We start from the raw sequence: 20,027 nt of genomic DNA, 5'->3' as shown, positions 1-20,027 counted from the left end.
TAAAATAATTAGAGATTATTGTATTGTTGTTGTTAATTACAAACTCGATACAGTATAATTATCAATTCAATATTAAGATTTTTATTTTTGATATCATCATAAAATAGGTTATTTTGAAAATAGAATAAAATTGTAAAATTTGTGTCTCTGTACGTGCACATCATAGATTCAATTCATGGTTTGGCCTTTATTAATAGTACCATCAACTGTCTGTAGAGACATCACTGTGATGCCTACCAAACCAGTTTTATAGAATAAAAAGCTAATTCATCTTAGTTTATAAAACTAAGTGACCAGCTTGATTCGGTTGACTAAAAAAATTAATAATACTATATGTCCACTACTTTTAGTGATTGCTCTCGGCTAGTGGCATGGTGACACTGTGCAAGAACCTAACTTTTACATTTTATTGGTTACAGTTATGTTCTATAACTCTGCTTAGTATATGTTTCATGCTTTCTAATCTTTATCCCCTACAGCTCTTAATATTTTCCTGCTTTACACCAGCCATGTCTTTTTCCCGATTAGTTTGTTTGTATGTGCCCTATTTGCATGTTCTGTGTTATTTTTGTTTTACAGAATTATATTATGGTGGTTTTTATCTATTTTTTCATCTTGGATTCTATTTTTTATGTGGAAATATAGATTTTACTTTGTCTTCGATTTATTATCCGCATGATTATCAGATATTTTTGTTTCTTATCTTCTGTTACTCACTTTGAGGGTTGTCAGTCTATTTTTGTTGTTCATTCTTGTTGCACTTGTTGAATTATGAATTCTATTCATTTTGTAATTGCTATTAATGATTCTGCAACAGTACAGAATTATTCACAGTTCACATTTTCAAAATTTTTATAATGAAATTAGATTGAATTTGAGTAGTCAGGAGAGATGACTTTGTAAGAAGCAAACTGATCTCGGTTTGCTTCTTACAAAGACACTTACATATATTATTATATCAATTACTTTATTATGATTTATTATTGTTGTTATTATTATGTAATTTTATATATTGATCATTGCTTCACATTGACACCTGCCAGTGAAAAATATATGTGTGAATATGAGTTTATTTTAGGTCAAAATTTAATTTTGATCTTGATGTTTGGTTCCTGATTTCTGGTTTGGAATGTTGGGAGGGGTTCAAAGGAGAGTGAAACTGGGCGGAAATAATGGCATGCACAAAATTTATGTTGTTGGCAATAAATTTTGTACATAAAAAGAGTTGTGTGTGGTATAATTTTGTACTTAAAACACAACCTGATGGTATTTTAGTAGTGAGTATCTTTGTGTAGGTTTTTGCCCTTTAGGGATTGTTGTCACCATGGTACTCTTTCTAACTAGTATACCTCAGGAATGTATATGAAACTCTGTGAATCTGTGTAAAAATAAAAAAACGTAACTGTCGTGGGTGGTATATAACAGGAAAGACCCAGATTTACTTTCTACAATTACCTGTATTATGAAAAAATCCGCTTTGGTTGTCTTTAAAATATAACGAAGAGACCTAGATCTTCTAGTGAAAATTTCTTCATTTTGTTATTCCTTTAATATATTTTCTTTCCATTATTTCCTTTAAAAAGAGAAATTCATCTCGATTGTTATATAGGTGACTAATGATTCTTCTTTTTCTCTTTGCTGCTTGAAGTAATGCTCACATTCTATCTACTTTCATTAGTATCACTTAATTCTTCACTATACATTGACCAAGAAATCTTCACTATTCTTTTTCATGTTTTTTGAGACTTACAGTTGAAGTAAATAAATACAAACCTATTTTATCTGTTACTCACCATCCTACAAGTACATCTTTGATTCCTGTATGTACATTTTTAATGCGAGGGATGTTCAATAATTAATGAGAAATTGATGTAGAGAAAAAATGATTTATTCAATGACAATGATTCCTGCAGCATTGAAGTTTTTACCTTGCTGTTTGAACCATTTGTACACCACTTTTTTGACCGCTTCATTGTCAAACTTCTTGCCGTGTTTCACACAGGTCATGATCGGGCCATGTTTCATCACAGGTTAATATGATCTAGAAAATCATTACCTTCCACTTCAAACTATTCTTTGAGCTCAGAACAAATCCAAATACAGGTATCTTTATGGGCTTGAGTCAATTGTCTTGGAACTCATTTTGAACGTGTTTTGTGGTAATTCAGCATGTCATGAATGATTGAATTCATGATTCTGACACTAACGTTTTTTATGTTGTGATTCCAACATAAACTAGCAATTCAAGAAATTTTGCTTCGCCTGTGTTTGCAAATAAGATCATTTATGCGATTTTGTAAGCGTAGTAGTTAAAACTTCAGCCGGTCTTCCAGAGCGATGGAGATCAGTCACACTTGTTCTGCCTGAATTAAGCTGTTCCACCCGCTTATATACGTTACTGCGGTTTAAGCACTTTTAACCATACTGTTTCAACATTCTTGAGTAAATATTTGCCAGTTTCACACCTTCTGATAACAAAAATCTTATCGCTGAATGTCGCTCTTCTGGCATACACTTTTCAAGGGGAGCTGACATTCTGAAATCAACAAAAGAGGTTATGTTTAGATTAATTATGATTGAACAGCTTATTAAATGTGTTCTCAAGGTTGCCAACTTCACCCTCAAAGTTTCATTGTCATTGAATGAATGACTTTTTTCTTTACATCAATTTGTCTCATAATTATTGAACGTCCTGCATAGATGAATCTTCGAAGTGTTATAAACAAGTTATTTTAAAACATTAATTCATTTTTATGCATATATTTAATTTTATTTTTATTACCCAGTTATCCTGATGATAGTTTAGGCTGGTTTGTGAGATTGTTTTATCCCTCCCTGTAAACTCAAACAACAGTGCTTAAAAAATGGATAAAGCAGATAATAAAATGAAATATAAGCAGAAGACAAAGCAAAAGTGCTTAGACATAATTGTTCTAGATTGCTCTTTTCTAGGAAAAAAGTAAATCATAGTACAAAATAAAATCTTATTATTTTTCTATATTCCAAATGAAATATTCAAATAAGAGTTGAGTTGATATACATAACAAATAACTGAATCAAAATAAAAATAATACTAAAGTATTACAGTTCCAAAACATTTTTTTTTTGTCTTCAGTCATTTGACTGGTTTGATGCAGCTCTCCAAGATTACCTATCTAGTGCTAGTCGTTTCATTTCAGTATACCCTCTACATCCTACATCCCTAACAATTTGTTTAATATATTCCAAACGTGGCCTGCCTACACAATTTTTTCCTTCTACCTGTCCTTCCAATATTAAAGCGACTATTCCAGGATGCCTTAGTATGTGGCCTATAAGTCTGTCTCTTCTTTTAACTATATTTTTCCAAATGCTTCTTTCTTCATCTATTTGCCGCAATACCTCTTCATTTGTCACTTTATCCACCCATCTGATTTTTAATATTCTCCTATAGCACCACATTTCGAAAGCTTCTAATCTTTTCTTCTCAGATACTACGATTGTCCAAGTTTCACTTCCATATAAAGCGACACTCCAAACATATACTTTCAAAAATCTTTTCCTGACATTTAGATTAATTTTTGATGTAAACAAATTATATTCCTTACTGAAGGCTCGTTTCGCTTGTGCTATTCGGCATTTTATATCGCTCCTGCTTCGTCCATCTTTAGTAATTCTACTTCCCAAATAACAAAATTCTTCTACCTCCATAATCTTTTCTCCTCCTATTTTCACATACAGTGGTCCATCTTTGTTATTTCTACTACATTTCATTACTTTTGTTTTGTTCTTGTTTATTTTCATGCGATCGTTTTTGCATAGGACTTCATCTATGCCGTTCATTGTTTCTTCTAAATCCTTTTTACTCTCGGCTAGAATTACTATATCATCAGCAAATCGTAGCATCTTTATCTTTTCACCTTGTACTGTTACTCCGAATCTAAATTGTTCTTTAACATCATTAACTGCTAGTTCCATGTAAAGAATAAAAAGTAACGGAGATAGGGAACATCCTTGTCGGACTCCCTTTTTTATTATGGCTTCTTTCTTATGTTCTTCAATTATTACTGTTGCTGTTTGGTTCCTGTACATGTTAGCAATTGTTCTTCTATCTCTGTATTTGAACCCTAATTTTTTTAAAATGCTGAACATTTTATTCCAGTCTACATTATCGAATGCCTTTTCTAGGTGTTTAAACGCCAAGTATGTTGGTTTGTTTTTCTTTAATCTTCCTTCTACTACTAATCTGAGTCCTAAAATTGCTTCCCTTGACCCTATACTTTTCCTGAAATCAAATTGGTCTTCTCCTAACACTTCTTCCACTCTCCTCTCAATTCTTCTGTATAGAATTCTAGTTATGATTTTTGATGCATGACTAGTTAAACTAATTGTTCTATATTCTTCACATTTATCTGCCCTTGCTTTCTTTGGTATCATGACTATAACACTTTTTTTGAAGTCTGACGGAACTTCCCCTTTTTCATAAATATTACACACCAGCTTGTATAATCTATCAATCGCTTCCTCACCTGCACTGCACAGTAATTCTACAGGTATTCCGTCTATTCCAGGAGCCTTTCTGCCATTTAAATCTTTTAATGCTCTCTTAAATTCAGATCTCAGTATTGTTTCTCCCATTTCATCCTCCTCAACTTCCTCTTCTTCCTCTATAACACCATTTTCTAATTCATTTCCTCCGTATAACTCTTCAATATATTCCACCCATCTATCGACTTTACCTTTCGTATTATATATTGGTGTACCATCTTTGTTTAACACATTATTAGATTTTAATTTATGTACCCCAAAATTTTCCTTAACTTTCCTGTATGCTCCGTCTATTTTACCAATGTTCATTTCTCTTTCCACTTCTGAACCCTTTTCTTTAATCCACTCTTCTTTTGCCAGTTTCCAAAACATAAGAAACAAAAACAAAAAATATTGGAATTTACTATATACTAAATTAAAAGATAATAAATATCAAAACAAAAAATTCTTTTTTTATAATAGTTCAGTTGGTTAGATAAATTTTCTTACTTTTATCAACAGACAGATGTCCAATAAATTTATACTTTCAAACGATTGTTTTTTTAAAACATTATCTAACAGTATACTAGCCAACAATTATTTATTCAATGTAACATCAACCGATACATCAGTTTGTGATATTTCTAACACTTCTATCGCTGTAATATTAAATTATTTAAAAAAGAAATAATTAAAAAACTGCAGAATGAAATTTCTTATGAAAATTCACTTCTTTTTAAGTACTTTACCAATGATTTAAGATACTTCGTATCCTAATTATTTCTCACAGTAATAAAACTGGTTCATTAGAAATCTACTAATTTATGATTTACAGATTTACATTTATAGTATTTTTTTCTAGATGTACAGTCCCTTAGTAAATTTTCTTCAGTTTAGGCATGCAGAAAAATAAAAGTGATGTTCAGTTTTTATGGGGAATCGTTGCAAAAATATTTTACATCAATGTTTTACTGTACATCTGAATCAATGTTTTACTGTACATCTGAATCAATGTTTTACTGTACACTGTTTTACTGTAGATGAACCGCTCGTCTCGGTTGAGATCCTCTGTTTAGTATTGGTTTAGATTCACCTGAGGTTCTAAAAGAGAATCATTGTATTTGAAGCAAGTTGATCGCATAGGAGACAGATATTGACTTATCAATACAAATTGTTGGAAGCATCCCAACCAAAAAACTGAATAGAATACAGATTTTTTATCTTTTCCTGTGATATTGTATGACATTAAAAGGCTAATTATTCATACAATATATTTCAGAAAAAAATATGTTTTTAATATTTGTTTTACTATCATAAAAGCAGAAAGTTTGAAAATTTCACTACACACTTACCGGCAGTGCTCTTCTGACATAGAAGATTGGAAGTTGTTTTTCTGTAATTATCACGTATCAGACAAATTTCATTCTCATTTTAACATATTAAGATAGACATGACAGTTGCTAATATTCAATTCAAAAACACTTCTTAATCAAGAATCAAGAAAACATAAATCACACTTCTTAATCAAGAAAACATAAATCAAGCTGATTTATGTTTTCAGCATTTGTAAAGTTAAGTGTGTATTTTTAACCGTGGTAAGCAGATAAAGAAATATATATGAAAGTTTTAGAAATGTGTAAAATGAGAAGGTTAACACATTTTCGGTTGTTTTGAAATTATAACGGGTGTTTAAAAAATATTCAAGTAATTAATAATCATATTCAAATAAAACCACTATTTTTCAAACATATGTCTATATATATTTGTATGTATAGATGGTAACTAAAGAATTCAGTTAAAAAAGAATGTGAAATATATGTCTTCTCTTACATTTATATAAGTAAAGCATAATCGCTCGTAACCTCACAATTGAAAAGAGAGTGTCTAATGAAACAAACATGGCATTACAGTATATTTTATCTGCTACAAAACTTATAGCCACCATTTACGTTAAACATTTCTCCCGATGGTAAACCTGCTTTCTCATTCTGCCAATGAAGATTACTGGCAGTCATGCATAATCCACGCAACCTAACCTCTCCTTCAGTTAATCATCCATGATGAAATGAACCCCTTAATAATATCCCTCTTTAATTGCGAAAAGAAGTGAAACTTGCAGAGCGCTAAATCTGGTGTGTTTGAAGGATGTGGAACGGTTAAAATTTCAACTTTACAAAAGTCTCAGTGATTACGTGTGATGTGTGTGTCCGAGCATTATTGTGCTGCGGAATTATCGGCTCTGTGGATTTGTTGAACACTACACACATCTTCTAAAGTGTTTTAATGTCTTTATATATCGCAAAAAATGTATAGTCGATCCAGCTTCTTGGTAGACAGTCATGACACATACTTTGGAATCCTAGAACATTGTCAAACGAATTTCTTTCGGGATAGTAATGTTTTGAATTTCTTTGATTGTAGCAAACCATAGTGCTAGTATTTCGTAATCTGCTGATTTTCTTCTGGGTTGTAACAATGAACCTAATTCTTGATCCCGATCATAATATTGAAAAGGAAATCATCTCCCTCGTCACTATAATGTTTCAGAAGCTTTTTACAACATTCCTTTTGTTGTCGTTCGTTTTTTCTGTGAATTTGTTTGGCACCCACCATGATTAAAATTTTATGGTAACCCAATCGTGCAATAATATGTCCTACTCGTTCTTTCAATATAATTATCCGGGTGGCGATTTGTTGTTGTGCGATGCGTCATTTTGAATCAGTTTATTTACTTCTTTTTTGTTGCTTCTTATCGGTTAACTTTAACTGCATCACAAACACTTAGACAAAATATCAACAGGTCAAGATAAAAAAGACAGATTACTTCACTTGACTAATTAAAACAGATTTTTTTTGTGACAATTTGATCAGTTATCAGTGATCAATCTGATCAGTTATATTCAGCAGTTTTTATGTTTTAATTCAATAAAAGTTTACAAATAAATGTAATTGTAGTATACTTATGATTACTTTAATAATTGTAATATACAATTTATACAAAAACATATTCAGTACATATTTGGGTATATTTACAATCCCTATGAACTATAAAACAACCATTTCCTTAAATAAACTTAAAAATACCTTCAAAAACTCAAAGTAAAAGTTAAAGAAGCCAAATTTAAAACAAACTACCGATGAACTATTATTTTGATTTTTATTTTTTCAGTTTGACTGTTTTTCAATTAGTTGTATATCAACCAAGTCTTCATCGTCCTAAGTCCTGCCAATTATTTGTTTCTCTAAATCTATCCGTTCATCTTTTGCAATTTATATGTCCAAAGTAGTTCACTCTCTTCCCTTCTATTATTATATCGTGTCAGTATCCGAGGTATGTCAATGAAATGGGCCATAACTCCCTTCATGGAAGAGAGAAAAAGAAAAACGACAAATAAATTATAAAAAAATTAAATAGTAGTTCGTTTTGTGTGAACTAGTTTTATATAAGACGTTTCATTCCTGTTACTAATTTTAAAAACTAAAAAAGATAGGAACATTTTTATAATAACAAAATATCTTAAAGTTTTTTTTTGGGGGGGGGGAGGAAACTGAAAAGGTTTTTTACAATTTAGTAACTTGTTATTTTTTTTTACATTACTTTTACGAAATTAAATTAAAATTATAACAATTACGCGAGTAATTCGGAAATATCGTAACAAGAATTTTAGAATAATAAATACATTTTATAATTAATCCTCCAATATCAGAAACGGTAATAATGGGAAATGAACGATTAATATAATTGTAAATTCAGTTTTTGAAAATAAATCAAAAATTCAAAAAATGTGAATAAATATAATTACCCGTTTGTGTAAATAAAACAACAATATCTTAAAAATTGTTGAAAATAGAAGCGTATAATTAAAATATATATGTTAATCGAGTCATGCTTAGGGACCTTTTCCGCTTGGCCTGATCGACAGGAAACATTTTCCCCTATATTCATGTTTTGAATTTAATCCTCCCACTCTAATTAGATCTGTATAATTTTACTTTGTACATTAATATTAGATTCATTAAAAAATAACATTCTCACTCCAAAATAATTAAAAATTGTATCATTCTTTAAAAAATATTCATTAAAAAAAATAACCCGTTTTCAATTTAATTATTTGTCGTGGTTTGAACATACTTTTTGATTACTTCATGTTACTCAGAATCAAATTCTCTTCAACTTTTGTTTAAAGCTTTTATGAGTTTATTACTCATTTAATAAAGCTATTTTACACCAGACGTGATGTGTGTGTGAGTCGTTTGTCTTTTACCTCTCGAAAAATTGTAAAAATACATTTCTGGGACAGATTTTTTTTATTCTTTAAGTTCAGATTTCCTATAAAACTGTTTAATTTGGATCCCAAGAATTATAGTCTTTCTTTCTTTTTCCTGTTTAGCCTCTGGGAATTACCGTTCCAGTATTACTTCAGAGGATGAATGAGAATGATACGTATGAGTGTAGCCTTCATTTAGTCTCAGTCGACCATTACTGAGATGTGTTGTTAAATGAAACCCAACCACCAAAGAACACCGGTATCCACGATCTAGTATTCAGATCCGTATAAAAGTAACTGTCTTTACTAGGACTTGAACGCTGGAACTCTCGATTTCCAAATCAGCTGATTTGGGAAGACGCGTTCACCACTAGACCAACCCGGTCGGTTGAGAATTATAGTCTGGCTGAATTTTACCGAAGATACAGAAATCAGGGCGAAATCTTTCGTCACCCGACATTCACTAACGATATTCTGATCGTAGTTTTTATGAACGTTCTTCACTTCATCAGTAGAACATGTCCTAAAGGTTTTTTTTTACATTCTTCCTGAAATACCTTTACATATATATGTATTTATATATAAAATTGAAGAGGGAAATCGAGATGATAGGAGTTCCTCTATAATTTTAGAGTCGTTACTCGATCGACAGTAAGCGATTATTTAAGGAGGTTAGTAATGCAGTCGATAACTCTTGTTCCGTACAATACGGTATACATCGGGTCCAGATTTATTTATAATTTACCTTAATCACATTTTGAATTTAAATTTAGAACGCTGTACATTTTACTCGTTAAAGTTCAGAATGCGTAGTATGAGGACGGATGAACTGATTACTTATTTCTTGCTTCCTATGACGTCCTGTCCCGGTGCACTGTCCCCTACACTTTACTGTTAGCAGTTGCAACACTACTTTAGATGTTCCAGGTAGAACTAGTGTGCACGTGTACGTTTACCCTTTTTTAAACCTTGTCAAGTAATAATTTGTTACAATACTGTTTGTACAAACGATTCTATACTCTTATATCGGGAAGAGATTTGGGAAAGAGTTAATTGAAAAAAAATTTGCTGCAAATAAATATTTGGTTAGAGAAATCGGTTGATTGTCGTTGTGGATAATACTGTATTTTTTATTACTTTTACTGACAATGTATCTGGCAAGTCATCGGTTAAAGTCAAAATCCATTTCTTTGAGTAAGTTTCAAATAAATAAGTACCGTATTTATTCGAGTACCTCCCGCCCCCGAATAAGCCCCGTACCTCGGTTTTCCGGACCGAAAATCTAAAAAAAAAATCGAGTCTATACCGGTATTTTAAAGTGCAACAGATATGATAAAAAAATACGTAAATATTCAGAAAGTAAAGCATTTAATTCGTTCATTTAAATTACAATATTAATATTACATTAATAATTAATTACCGTAAGTATTAGTTCAGAATCAGTAGGCCAGTAAAACGAAAAGAAAGTATCATGTTGAAAAGGATCATTTCAATACACATTTGAATATGGGATTTTATTTTTAATTAATTACTGTCACTGTCAATGTCTGTAGAAGAGTTAGCGGTAGTCTCCACGTCGCTCTGCCAAAGGTGATCGCTTCACTACCATCAAGTTCATTAGATATTCCGCATTTTTTAAAACTTTTCCTTACTAATTCCGTGGAAATACCTTCCCGAGCGGCTTTTATCCAAACACAAATCCGGTTAAAATCTGGGCGTTTGATTCTTCCTGTAAGCGTGAGAAAGAAATTTTCATCAGCCATCCATTTACTGTACAGTTGTTTTAATGCAAATTTGAAAGGTTTATTAATGCAGACATCTGGTGGTGGCAATAGAGATGTCAATCCGCCTGGAATTATTACTTGGTCTGTCATACCCTTTTTTAAAATGTCTTTCACTTTATCGGTCGTATGCTCCCGATAACTATCCATTACTAGCATACCGGTATTTTTTTTATTAAGTAAATCTCCTGATCGCTTTTGCCATACACACCGGATCCGATCTAAAATTAAGGTTTCGTCCATCCAACCTGATTCCTGTGCTCTGGTAATAATTCCATTTACCTGTACGGTAGGAAGAGTTTTTCTTTTAAAAACAATGTACGGAGGTAATTTTGATCCATCAGAAGTAATGCAAATCATAAAAATACACCTTTGTTTTTCATTACCACCAGTGCGAATCGTAACACTTTTTTCACCTTTTTTGTTTACGGTTTTGTCAAATGGCATTTCAAAATATACGGGGGTTTGATAAGCGTTTCCTATTTCAGACGGCAAATAGTCCTTTATCTTTTCTAAGATTTATTATGTATTTGTGAAAATGTAATATTTTTTGTTCATAAACGTCTGGAAGTCGTTGAGAAATGGTCGTCTTTCGTCTTATTGACAAATCATTTCGTGCAAAAAAAATTGTGTTATCCATCCATGGCTTGCTTTAAAATCAACTTTATTCAATGATTTAGCGATTTCACGAGCATTTCTGTGCGATTGACACATTTCTGTCGTGACCGCATAACCGCATTTCCTTTTTTCCATAAAAGTCATACAATTTTTTTTCTATGTCTGTGTATTTTAGTTTTAAGTCACGAAAACCCCTTTTATTACCAGCGCCTTTCACCAGAAGTTGTTTCTTCTTACGCCAGTCTCGAATGCAGCTTTCGTCTACGTCAAATTTTCTTCCTGCCGCCCGATTTCCAATTTTTTCAGTCTCTTCTATAACGCGCAGTTTTTCATTTACTGTATAAGATCGTAGACGCTGTCCTTTTGTACTCATTTTAATGCCGTAATTAAAATAAATCATCGTATTAAACTTTACAAGATAAACTAAGCAGATAAAATGCACATAACCGTCCACATGTACAAACAGTACAATGACTATGGCGAATAGACAAGACGACGATGGGTAACTGATACTGTAACTGTAGTGTCATTAGAACCGGATGCAGCCTATACAGAATGAATCGGTTTTATAAAAATACCGTAACTTCGTTCCTATCGATAATATGAACAGGATGTTAATAATTAAGGTTGTATTCTGTATAAGCGGCATCCGGTATTGATAAACGAAAGCCTAATGTTACTATATTTATGCGATTGAATTTAGGTACTTCTAAGAAAACGTAAACTTTAAATAAATTATCCTGGCTAAAGGCTATGTTTCAAGTAAGCCCCGCACCCTTATTTTTTCTCTCAAATTCAAAGAAAAAAAGTGCGGGGGTACTCGAATAAATACGGTAATTAAATTCCTAACTGTTCAGGAGAAAAATCGATCGGTACCTGAGATAAAATGTGCATATGATTATAAATAGAATTATCCGTAGCTTATATAAAAGTTTTTATTAATTTGAGAATTACTGTACCAGATCAAATGCTAAAAACGATTTAATTTTTCTTTCATCCAAAACATTTTGCAATAAGAAATTAAATTAAATCCATCTTCTGTTAGTGACGGGGAAGTGCTTATCAAAATGTATTTAAGCAGTCTTAAAACTACTCAAAATTATTATTTCAAGTAAAATAGTTGTGTATTAGATCTATTTTGTATGTGAAATATTAAAATATTTCACTTAACCACGGCATAATTACTAGGCAAAGGGTTAATCGATTGGTGGTCGAACAGAAAATGAAGTTTTCATTGGGTCAGAGAGATTCCTTGCTCCTAAAATGTTGAATCCCTTAGCTTACTTGCTCTATTCCAAAATTGAAATGAAGAATTTCAAAATTATAAAAAAGTATTTGAGTGCTTAATGTGATAAGTTAAAATTTGAAAAGGACTTATTGGCCTCGGTCGAAGTGAACCGGATTAAGGTTCTTCAAACAGTAATTATAGTAAATAAAATTAAAAAATGTGAACTACTCACTTTAATTGTGAAATTTCTTAAATTTTACGCAAAACAAGAATAATAAAATGGCTAAAAAGTAAACTTAAATACATTTAATACTATTCATTTCTAAATCGCTGTAATGCATGACATTTCCAACCTTAACTGGAACGTATATTGAGAAAAACGTTCAACATACAAATTGATACATATTTCACATCAGTTAAATATTAAAGACGATTTACGTAATGGTTTTACGATGTATTTAAGAAACATCGTAACGGTTTTAGTATAATCAATAAAAATTTCCGTCCTGTATTTTTGAAATATTCTGTCCCGTGGCTAGCATTAAAAAAGCTGATGTGGACACCACATGACTTTCTTGTACGCTTATTAAATTACGTATACACATTTTTTGCTGCGCTTCATTTAAACTTATTTCATTTAAAAGTGAGATACGATCCTCCAGTTTTTTATAGTTATACAATTGCATTGTGGTGGACACCACATTACATCACGGTATTTTGTGTGTCTGTACCAGCATTTTATATTAGTTTATATATTAATTTTGTTTCACGTCGCTCAAATAGTTATGTGTTGTAAGTGAGAACGTGTCGGATCCGTAACCATGCACACGTCGATTTGAATCCGACTTTATATACATATATATATATATATATTTTTTTTTTAATTTAAATATATTGATTTATTAATAATCATTAACCTCTGTAAAAATTTTATATTAAAATGAAAAGTTTATAAAATTTTATTTCAGAAATAACTTCTTATATTTTCATTTTTTTTCAATCAGGTTAAAAATTATTAATAAATCAGTATATTTAAATTAAAACTAAAAAAAGGAGATGAAGTCGGATTTGAACCGATGTGCCTTCCCCTTGTAAGAATCATTAATTAATTAAAATTGTGTTTGGGTATAACTCTGGAACCAATGAAAATAAGTACCACTTATGATATATCGTTAAAAAGCACGCAATGAGGGTTTATTACTGTAGTTAAGAAAAAGTCCAAAATCCAAAAAAGTTTTTTGGAATTTAGGCTTTTTGGACACTTTTGATTCAGTCTATTGCAGTCAAAAGGGGAGGTACACAACTAGACTTCACAACAGTCCTAAATCCAAAATTACAACATTCTATGGCTAATAGTTTTTGAGTTATGCGAGATACATACACATAGCACGTTCGTACAGACGTCACTTCGAAACCAGTCAAAATTGATTCACGGATAATCAAAATGGATATTTTCGTTGAAATCTAAAACCTAAAATTTTTCGCGATTACAGTACTTCCCTTTCTTCGTACAAGTAAAAATAGAGTGACATGTTATTGTGTGCCTTCACCCATTGTGATTCATAAATCTATATGGACAGTTTGTCTGTAACAAAGTATTTATTACATGTAATTGAATTGATTATAAAAAGAATAGGAATTGTAAGATAAGTATAAAAGTTTTATAAATACGTTTAATGATACATTATCTATTTCATATTTTATTAATAGACAACATTAAAATAAATTATTATACAATTAATATATTATACAATAATTATTTCTATTAATTATACACAGTATTAAGTATGTCACATAAGAAAACTGATGCGAATTAAAAACAGTCTTATTAAATCAAAATCCTGATTCGGTTATTATTTGTAATCAATTGATAATTGTAGATTCCACAGCGGTTTCAGTTGAATACGGCGTTGTTTAATAGAAGGCATTTCAGTAGAGGTGGTTTATGTTGTAATTATTATGAGGCTTTTTGTCGCGATGGACCCCAGAACTTTCTGTTCTGGGATTTTCTGGATTTCGGGATGTCGCCCTTGTATTTTTCTGGTCCATAGTTGTGTATTGCTGACCATCTTGTTCCAGTTTTCCATTTTGTTTTGGTCGTTTCCTTCGTGTTTATTGGTACTGGCGTTACCGTCTTGATAATATGTGTAGTCTTCCAAGATTTACGAAATTTTCTACGTCTCGTCGAGGTTTCAGAAGTAACCGAGTGTGTTTTGTGTTGAGATTTCCTAGTTCCTAGCCGCCGAGTTTTCCAAGGTCGTGGCCGTCGTGTTTTTTTAGTTATTTTTGTTGGTTTACTTGATTTCGTTGAATCTGTTTTTATGGTTACTGTTGCTAGCGTTGTCATCGGGGTCTCAGTCGTAGAGGTTGTGTTTTCTTCACTGGACTCTATTATTTCTGACGTTTCTTCATTTGGTTCTGTTGCTGTCGTTTCTACAGTCGGTGTTTTCGTAGAAGTAATCCAGTGTTTTGTGTGTCGAATTTTCCAAGGTCGTGGCCGTCGTGTTTTTTTAGTTTTTTTTATTGGTTTACCTGATTTCGTTGAATCTGTTTTTGTGGTTGCTGTTGCTGGCGTTGTCGTCGGGGTTTCATTCGTAGAGGTTGTGTTTTCTTCACCGGACTCTGTTATTTCTGACGTTTCTTCATTTGATTCTGTTGATGACGTTCCTGGCGTTGTCGTCGGGGTTTCAGTCGTAGAGGTTGTGTTTTCTTCACCGGACTCTATTATTTCTGACGTTTCTTCATTTGATTCTGTTGATGACGTTCCTGGCGTTGTTGTCGGGGTTTCATTCGTAGAGGTTGTGTTTTCTTCACCGGACTCTGTTATTTCTGACGTTTCTTCATTTGATTCTGTTGATGACGTTCCTGGCGTTGTTGTCGGGGTTTCAGTCGTAGAGGTTGTGTTTTCTTCACCGGACTCTGTTATTTCTGACGTTTCTTCATTTGATTCTGTTGATGACGTTCCTGGCGTTGTCGTCGGGGTTTCATTCGTAGAGGTTGTGTTTTCTTCACCGGACTCTATTATTTCTGACGTTTCTTCATTTGATTCTGTTGATGACGTTCCTGGCGTTGTTGTCGGGGTTTCATTCGTAGAGGTTGTGTTTTCTTCACCGGACTCTGTTATTTCTGACGTTTCTTCATTTGATTCTGTTGATGACGTTCCTGGCGTTTTCGTCGGGGTTTCATTCGTAGAGGTTGTGTTTTCTTCACCGGACTCTGTTATTTCTGACGTTTCTTCATTTGATTCTGTTGATGACGTTCCTGGCGTTGTTGTCGGGGTTTCAGTCGTAGAGGTTGTGTTTTCTTCACCGGACTCTGTTATTTCTGACGTTTTTTCATTTGATTCTGTTGATGACGTTCCTGGCGTTGTTGTCGGGGTTTCATTCGTAGAGGTTGTGTTTTCTTCACCGGACTCTGTTATTTCTGACGTTTCTTCATTTGATTCTGTTGATGACGTTCCTGGCGTTTTCGTCGGGGTTTCATTCGTAGAGGTTGTGTTTTCTTCACCGGACTCTGTTATTTCTGACGTTTCTTCATTTGATTCTGTTGATGACGTTCCTGGCGTTGTTGTCGGGGTTTCAGTCGTAGAGGTTGTGTTTTCTTCACCGGACTCTGTTATTTCTGACGTTTCTTCATTTGATTCTGTTGATGACGTTCCTGGCGTTGTCGTCGGGGTTTCATTCGTAGAGGTTGTGTTTTCTTCACCGGACTCTGTTATTTCTGACGTTTCTTCATTTGATTCTGTTGATGACGTTCCTGGCGTTGTTGTCGCGGTTTCATTCGTAGAGGTTGTGTTTTCTTCACCGGACTCTGTCATTTCTGACGATTCTTCATTTGATTCTGTTGATGACGTTCCTGGCGTTGTCGTCGGGGTTTCATTCGTAGAGGTTGTGTTTTCTTCACCGGACTCTGTTATTTCTGACGTTTCTTCATTTGATTCTGTTGATGACGTTCCTGGCGTTGTTGTCGGGGTTTCAGTCGTAGAGGTTGTGTTTTCTTCACTGGACTCTATTATTTCTGACGTTTCTTCATTTGATTCTGTTGATGACGTTCCTGGCGTTTTCGTCGGGGTTTCATTCGTAGAGGTTGTGTTTTCTTCACCGGACTCTGTTATTTCTGACGTTTCTTCATTTGATTCTGTTGATGACGTTCCTGGCGTTGTTGTCGGGGTTTCAGTCGTAGAGGTTGTGTTTTCTTCACCGGACTCTGTTATTTCTGACGTTTCTTCATTTGATTCTGTTGATGACGTTCCTGGCGTTGTTGTCGGGGTTTCAGTCGTAGAGGTTGTGTTTTCTTCACTGGACTCTATTATTTCTGACGTTTCTTCATTTGATTCTGTTGATGACGTTCCTGGCGTTGTCGTCGGGGTTTCAGTCGTAGAGGTTGTGTTTTCTTCACCGGACTCTTTTGATTCTGACGTTTCTTCATTTGATTCTGTTGATGACGTTCCTGGTGTTGTCGTCGGGGTTTCCGTCGTAGAGGTTGTGTTTTCTTCACCGGACTCTTTTGGTTCTGACGTTTCTTCATTTGATTCTGTTGATGACGTTCCTGGCGTTTTCGTCGGGGTTTCATTCGTAGAGGTTGTGTTTTCTTCACCGGACTCTGTTATTTCTGACGTTTCTTCATTTGATTCTGTTGATGACGTTCCTGGCGTTGTTGTCGGGGTTTCAGTCGTAGAGGTTGTGTTTTCTTCACTGGACTCTATTATTTCTGACGTTTCTTCATTTGATTCTGTTGATGACGTTCCTGGCGTTGTTGTCGGGGTTTCAGTCGTAGAGGTTGTGTTTTCTTCACTGGACTCTATTATTTCTGACGTTTCTTCATTTGATTCTGTTGATGACGTTCCTGGCGTTGTTGTCGGGGTTTCAGTCGTAGAGGTTGTGTTTTCTTCACTGGACTCTATTATTTCTGACGTTTCTTCATTTGATTCTGTTGATGACGTTCCTGGCGTTGTCGTCGGGGTTTCAGTCGTAGAGGTTGTGTTTTCTTCACCGGACTCTATTATTTCTGACGTTTCTTCATTTGATTCTGTTGATGACGTTCCTGGCGTTGTTGTCGGGGTTTCAGTCGTAGAGGTTGTGTTTTCTTCACTGGACTCTATTATTTCTGACGTTTCTTCATTTGATTCTGTTGATGACGTTCCTGGCGTTGTCGTCGGGTTTTCATTCGTAGAGGTTGTGTTTTCTTCACCGGACTCTGTTATTTCTGACGTTTCTTCATTTGATTCTGTTGATGACGTTCCTGGCGTTTTCGTCGGGGTTTCATTCGTAGAGGATGTGTTTTCTTCACCGGACTCCTTTGATTCTGACGTTTCTTCATTTGATTCTGTTGATGACGTTCCTGGCGTTGTCGTCGGGGTTTCAGTCGTAGAGGTTGTGTTTTCTTCACTGGACTCTATTATTTCTGACGTTTCTTCATTTGATTCTGATGATGTTTGTTCAATTGGTGTCACTGTGGGATATGTTTGATTGGTGGGAGTTTTTGTTGTACTTTTCTGAGTTACAGTCGTAATTTTCGTTTCTTCACTTGATTCTGTTTCTATTTTTGGCGTTGTTTTTGTTGTAATAGTTGTTGGTCTCTTAGTGGATTTTTTAGGTTTTAATTTACATCTGATATATGTTTTATCTATGTTTTTCTTGTTGCATAGATGTTTGAATAACCAGCAATATTTTATAGGATATTCTGAAACCTCAATTGGTGAATACCAACCCTTTCCCTTACCAGATGGACATTGTTTTGTAGTGATGTATATGTATTCTAATGGAGCATAATTTTCACTATTTGTATTTTCTTTTTCAATTTGTTTTACTGTTGCATTTGTGTTCCATGTGGTTATTATGATGAATAAAATGATCCCAAGTACCTTCATGTTTTTCCTGTAATAGAAATTCAGAATTGTTAATATGTGAACTTTATTTCTATTGAATCGCATGTTTTATTAGTTTATCTGTAATCTTCTTTCATTTTTTTTTTTGTTAGAATTTTAAGCAAATATTTTATTTTGTCATTATTTTATCAAATTATTTAGAGTGTAAGGGTCTTAAAAACGTTTTTTTAAATATCGCAAAGTTTTTGCTGTTTTAAGTTATTAGAAATAATTTTGGCAATACTCATTTTTTTCATATGTCTGTGTTCATTACCCTAGAAAAATTATATGCATTACATTAATGCAAATTTTACTTTGTTAGTGCCATGACTGAAATATTTTAAGTTTCCTGACATGTCACAAGTCGCTCCATAAAGTGCGATACCTATTTCCTACAATAACCACATCCCACACCAGACTTACTAGGAATGGGAGGAGTGTAATTGTTTCTTCACGTAACATGCCGATATAATTTACACATTACCACTTTCATTCTTAAAAATCTTCACTGTGTTCATCATAAAGATGCCCTCTGTATTTAATATAGCAGCTCTCATGCCTCATTCATGTAAGATGTTTTACAAGAATCTTAGTACTCGTAAGAAAGACTTGAGCATATAGTGTAAAATAGCAAATTACTGTACCCCTTTTGTTCAGAAACAGTGCTTTAAAAGTGCACTGCGTTAACAGGAAATAAATGTTTATTAATAATATAAACTTGTTTTAATATTGTTGATTCAGTTTTTAAGTAGAAAACTGTAATTGACCTCTTTTAGACAATCTCATATTTACACAGAATTGTCTAATCTGTCTTCAATCTGCTTAATAATGCAGAGTTTTTAAAAATAAACAATCTGAAAGAAGTAGCCCAGGACTTTAAAAAACAGTCACCGCTTGTTATCTTGAAGAAATTACAAATTCAGTTAGTTGCAAATTTTTAAAGATGCTAATAAAAAATTTAAGAACAGTAAAAAAAAATCTCGGTCCTTTTCCTAAAAAATGGGTGTAGTAAGATATTAAAAAAATTTATGAAAACTGAATCCAAGTATTTTAAAAATACATGAGTTTTCAGTTTTTTTAAATTTTACTATAAACAGTAACACTTGCAACTTTCACATAAATATAAAATAATTTTTTTCCTTCATTAGTACAGAATAAGACAAAAAAATATTTTTTTTTTTTTAATGTTTCTCTGTGTGATAGCATTTCTTGAATTGATTTTTTGCATACATTACAGATCTGTAAATACAATTTTTCTATCACCCTTAGTTTTAAATAAATTACACTTAAAAAAAAATTAAAGGAAAATATTGTTAAAATCTATAAAATTTATAATTTTGCATAGCCATACCTGTGTTAGAATGATTTTGCTGAAGCTTTTCTTTTATAAATAGCCTCAGGCACATCCCAAATTAATGTCCAACTGTAATCGGCTAGCATGTTAGTATTGTATTTCCCTTTATAGTGGCTTTCCATCACCAAATGCCTCGTGGAAACATTCACAGTGTTCGTCACTTACGTCTTGGAGGCTGTCCGGGAAAAAATCCAGATGTGAGTGGAGGAAATGTATTTTCAAAGACATTACATCCCATAGCTCTGTATGACGTAAGAAGTTGATTAACAATATCGTGGTAATTGTCGGACTTTTGTTTGGCCGAGTAAATTTTTGCAAACATCTTTAAATGAAGCCCATGCTGCACTTCTGCATTATTTAACATCAAATTAAATACATCATCTTTCTGACCAACTCTCTTATTTGA

General features: G+C 33.0%; 2 protein-coding genes across 3 annotated transcripts in view; one reads left to right on the top strand and one right to left on the bottom strand.

The window, feature by feature from the left end:
* The window catches only part of Epg5 (ectopic P-granules autophagy protein 5), a 239,997-nt gene that overhangs the window by 106,565 nt on the left and 113,405 nt on the right, over positions 1 to 20,027 (top strand). The gene's annotated exons all lie outside the window — the stretch shown is intronic.
* Positions 14,055 to 20,027, bottom strand: part of LOC142330358 (uncharacterized) — a 48,765-nt gene continuing 42,792 nt past the window's right edge. The window contains exon 8 of the mRNA XM_075375584.1: positions 14,055 to 18,277. Coding sequence (XP_075231699.1) covers positions 14,359 to 18,277 — 3,919 coding nt within the window. The 3' untranslated portion in view covers positions 14,055 to 14,358. The remainder of the gene's footprint in view (positions 18,278 to 20,027) is intronic.

This window comes from Lycorma delicatula, chromosome 9 (assembly GCF_047948215.1).
Source record: "Lycorma delicatula isolate Av1 chromosome 9, ASM4794821v1, whole genome shotgun sequence".
Classification (NCBI taxonomy): Eukaryota; Metazoa; Arthropoda; class Insecta; order Hemiptera; family Fulgoridae; genus Lycorma; species Lycorma delicatula.
This window is presented reverse-complemented; position numbering and strand designations above follow the sequence as displayed.